General features: G+C 43.7%; 1 protein-coding gene across 1 annotated transcript; it reads right to left on the reverse strand.

Moving 5' to 3' along the window:
* Window positions 1–207: 207 nt before the first annotated feature.
* Window positions 208–3,336, reverse strand: LOC119364222 (40S ribosomal protein S14). Its single transcript, XM_037629653.1, has 6 exons — window positions 3,189–3,336; window positions 2,965–3,087; window positions 2,827–2,872; window positions 1,044–1,129; window positions 815–944; window positions 208–474 (listed from the first exon to the last, which is right to left on the reverse strand). Exons 1-6 carry the CDS (start codon window positions 3,189–3,191, stop codon window positions 407–409), a joined length of 456 nt encoding a protein of 151 aa, XP_037485550.1. The 5' UTR covers window positions 3,192–3,336; the 3' UTR covers window positions 208–406.
* Window positions 3,337–3,690: the final 354 nt, after the last annotated feature.

Raw genomic sequence — 3,690 nt, forward strand, 5'->3', positions numbered from 1 at the left:
ACTGACGAGAGCGAGTGATGGGGAGCCAATTTCATGCAGTCTACATCTTTATGGGCCACCCAATTAGCAAAGCCACTCAACAAGCCCACGATCAAAGTGAGCTAGCTAGCGAAATGCAGGCTAGCTGACGCATAAGCTACAACAGTGTGTCAAGTTTTTCAGACACATGGAACAAGCAACAAGAGGCAAAAGTAAACCCATAGCAAAGAAAGGGTAATAATAGATGGCAACCACTTGATTCAAAGCAGGGAAAAGGGTCATTTTCTAAACATGCAACACAATATCGCTCAAAATCTATAAATCCACAAGATCTGACTTAACATCATAAACGGAGTAATACAGAACAAGTTGCAAGACACAGGATATCGATAGCTTGGTATTGTTCCATCCTTGAACGAGCATGGAATTACAGCCTCCTTCCTCTTCTACCACCCTTCCGGCGAGTGCTGTCAGTTGGAACCGGGGTAACATCCTCTGCTCAACACAAAAAAAAACATCATGGATTAATCCACTGTATGATATTAAACTAAACTGGAAAATGTAAGGTTCAAATCAAGGAAACTGGCATCAAAGGCAAAACTAAATCAACATTGATCATAACATAATATATATATGAACAGAAAGGACAAGCAAAACATCAGTCCATATCAAAACCAAGCCAGCCATGTGACCGGACGATTTCAAGAACCATTGACTACCAGACAGAATTAGAAGACAAGCCTTGCAAATGCTATGTATGGCAGAATAGTTTGTCCCAGAAGCAAATGAGATGAAATGGCACGGCACAGCATACACAAGGGCATCACAGGCTTACCAATGCGTCCAATCTTCATGCCAGAACGTGCAAGAGCTCTAAGCGCAGCTTGAGCACCAGGACCTGGAGTTTTTGTCTTGTTTCCACCAGTAGCACGGAGCTTAATGTGCAGAGCAGTAATTCCAAGCTCCTAAACAGGGGGGAAAGATCACCATATGTATCAGTGGAGATTCATCAAATTTGACTGCCACCATACTTGATCATGCAACAGATCAAATTTTTTTAGTACCTTGCATCTTACAGCAACATCCTGAGATGCAAGCATAGCTGCATAAGGGGATGATTCATCACGATCAGCTTTCACCTTCATGCCACCTGTAAAATGCAATTATTTAGTACAAATCCCAAATTTATAAGACATAAAAAAAGAAACTGATAGATGTTGAGCATCACAGAAGAACCGACGGTCAATCACTCTTTAGTGTCATGGCAGATGCAAGATTTAACTAAAAAGGTATAAATAGCCAAGAAAAACCATTCAATCCTTAGTGAACCCAGTTCACTTCTTCAACCACCAAATAAGAGACTACACACAGAAGATTCTACTACTATATGTTATATTCAAAAGGACATCTGAAATGTTCTGAAGATACTGTACAGCCAATATCTAAAATCTTCAAGTGCAACTTAAAAGTAATCACAAAAGAAAGCATGTTCTTCCAACATTTAGACATCTCCATTTTAATTGACAAAGAGTTGCAAGGGTGTAGAACTCAGCAGAAGCAAGACAGAGAATCTGCTTCATACCGACCATACATCACAAGAAACTGAATGGCAAGATGAAGACACCTGTAAATGAAATTGGAAGTTGAGGTCCAGAGAAAAACTCTGCAACTTAAAAGTAATCACAAACGAAAGCATGTTCTTCCAACATTTAGACATCTCCATTTTAATTGACAAAGAGTTGCAAGGGTGTAGAACTCAGCAGAAGCAAGACAGAGAATCTGCTTCATACCGACCATACATCACAAGAAACTGAATGGCAAGATGAAGACACCTGTAAATGAAATTGGAAGTTGAGGTCCAGAGAAAAACTCTCTAGAGCCTCATATGAATCTTGCACAGCAATGACTCGACACGCTCCCACAGAACAAAAGGGAGGCGATCTTAAGGGCGGTGCTTACAAAAGGTTGACAGGATCAAAAATGAAACTCAATAGGGAAGACAGCATGATCAGAAGAGGTCGTTCATAAGTAAGCAAGACAAATATAGCTCAACAATCTCGCTGAAGTTTAACCTATGATAACCTCAAATATGAACCAATAATTTTCACATAAATAGAAGACGGCATCCAGATCCCAAACTGAATAGTCAACTAGTTAACGGACAAGGACATTTGGCACAGATACCCTATCAAGTTTCTGCATGAATAGATTCCGTTAAATAAAAAGGTGGGCATTAAGTCATACTGACAAACAAAATACCAATACTACCTACCAAACAAGAATGTTGGTTCAGTGAAATGTTTTTTCAAAGAACCAGCCATCGTGCTGATCTTTTAGATACAACTACAGGAGTGCCAATATGCACTTGGCTCAGTGAAATATAGCATATCAAGCATGTTCACTTCCAGAATTTAGGCAGCTCCATCTTATGTTACAAAGAGTTGCAGGAGTGAAGAACACAGCATGAGCAGTGCATAAAGCAGCTGCCGCCTGCTGGCTACATACACTACGAGAAACCCAATGAAATGATGGAAACAGCTCGAACTAAAACAGGAAGAGAGGAGGTTCCGGAGAAGAACTCTCCGGATCCTCGTTTTCAATCTTGCATGGCTATGACTCGACACGCTCCCACAGATGAAACGGGAGGGGATCTTAAGGGCCATGCTTACAAAGCAATCTAAAAACCTCTAGGTGATACCAAATCGTGAAACTTGACTATATACTGTTCCAGACGAACATACATCTACCAGTACGAGACGATGCTTATTAGAAACAAACATAACACCTAGTATACATCAGCGACCACGGCTTGCTCGTAAAGGTTAGCATAAGAATAGATGGGATTACCGGTGATGCGGACGAGCGTCTCCCTCCCGGACAGATCCGTGACATGCTGCGACAGCGAAGCCAGATGTGGCAAGAGTTTCAGGTCCGCGGTGCAAACAAAAAAGCAGCAAGAAAGGCGGCGTGTCCTTGGGATCTTACGATGAAGGTGTCGTTGAAGGAGGCGAAGATGTGCGCGACGCCGAAGACGTGCTCCCCCTCGCGGACGGCGGGGCCGAGCGTCACGTTCTCCTCCTTGGGCTCGCGGGTCTTCTTCCTCCCTGACTGCACGAACAGACACAGCACCGGATGATGCCCAGATGGATAAGCACAAGAACCAAGTCTACAGCGAGTTGACGGGGAAGGAACGAGCGACGAGGCGTTACCATGGCGGCGGCGGCGGCGGCGGCGGCGAGAGGAGGAGGAGGCTAGGGTTTGGAGTGGACGAGAAGATGACCTGCGGTGGGGAAGTGCAGGAGTGGGCAAAGATAAAGCCTCCCGAGAGTGGGCCGCCCCCGGGTTTGGATGCGTGGGTCGCCTGGTTATACGGGCTGCATTTTGCGCTGAGCTCTCGGACCATACTGGGCTTGCATGACTCAATATTGGGCTAAGGGTGCGTGTTTGTGTGTACCGCAACCCGGGTGTCCACTCATTTTTCTCAAAAAAAAAAGGGTGTCCACTCATCATGGGAACAGACGATTTGCCTCAAACACTTAGCGAAACCATCATCAGAAAAAGAAAAGAAAAGGTTGTCTCTCTCACTTTCATCTTTCTTTTTGAAAAGTTTTGGGTTCCCCTCTTTATCTTTTTATTTTAAACTTTATAAAAGCACTCAACAGAAATAAATGACTCTCTAAAACTTCTGGGTTGTCTCCCTGGCAGCGCTTT

This window comes from Triticum dicoccoides, chromosome 2B (assembly GCF_002162155.2).
Source record: "Triticum dicoccoides isolate Atlit2015 ecotype Zavitan chromosome 2B, WEW_v2.0, whole genome shotgun sequence".
NCBI classification, from domain to species: domain Eukaryota; kingdom Viridiplantae; phylum Streptophyta; class Magnoliopsida; order Poales; family Poaceae; genus Triticum; species Triticum dicoccoides.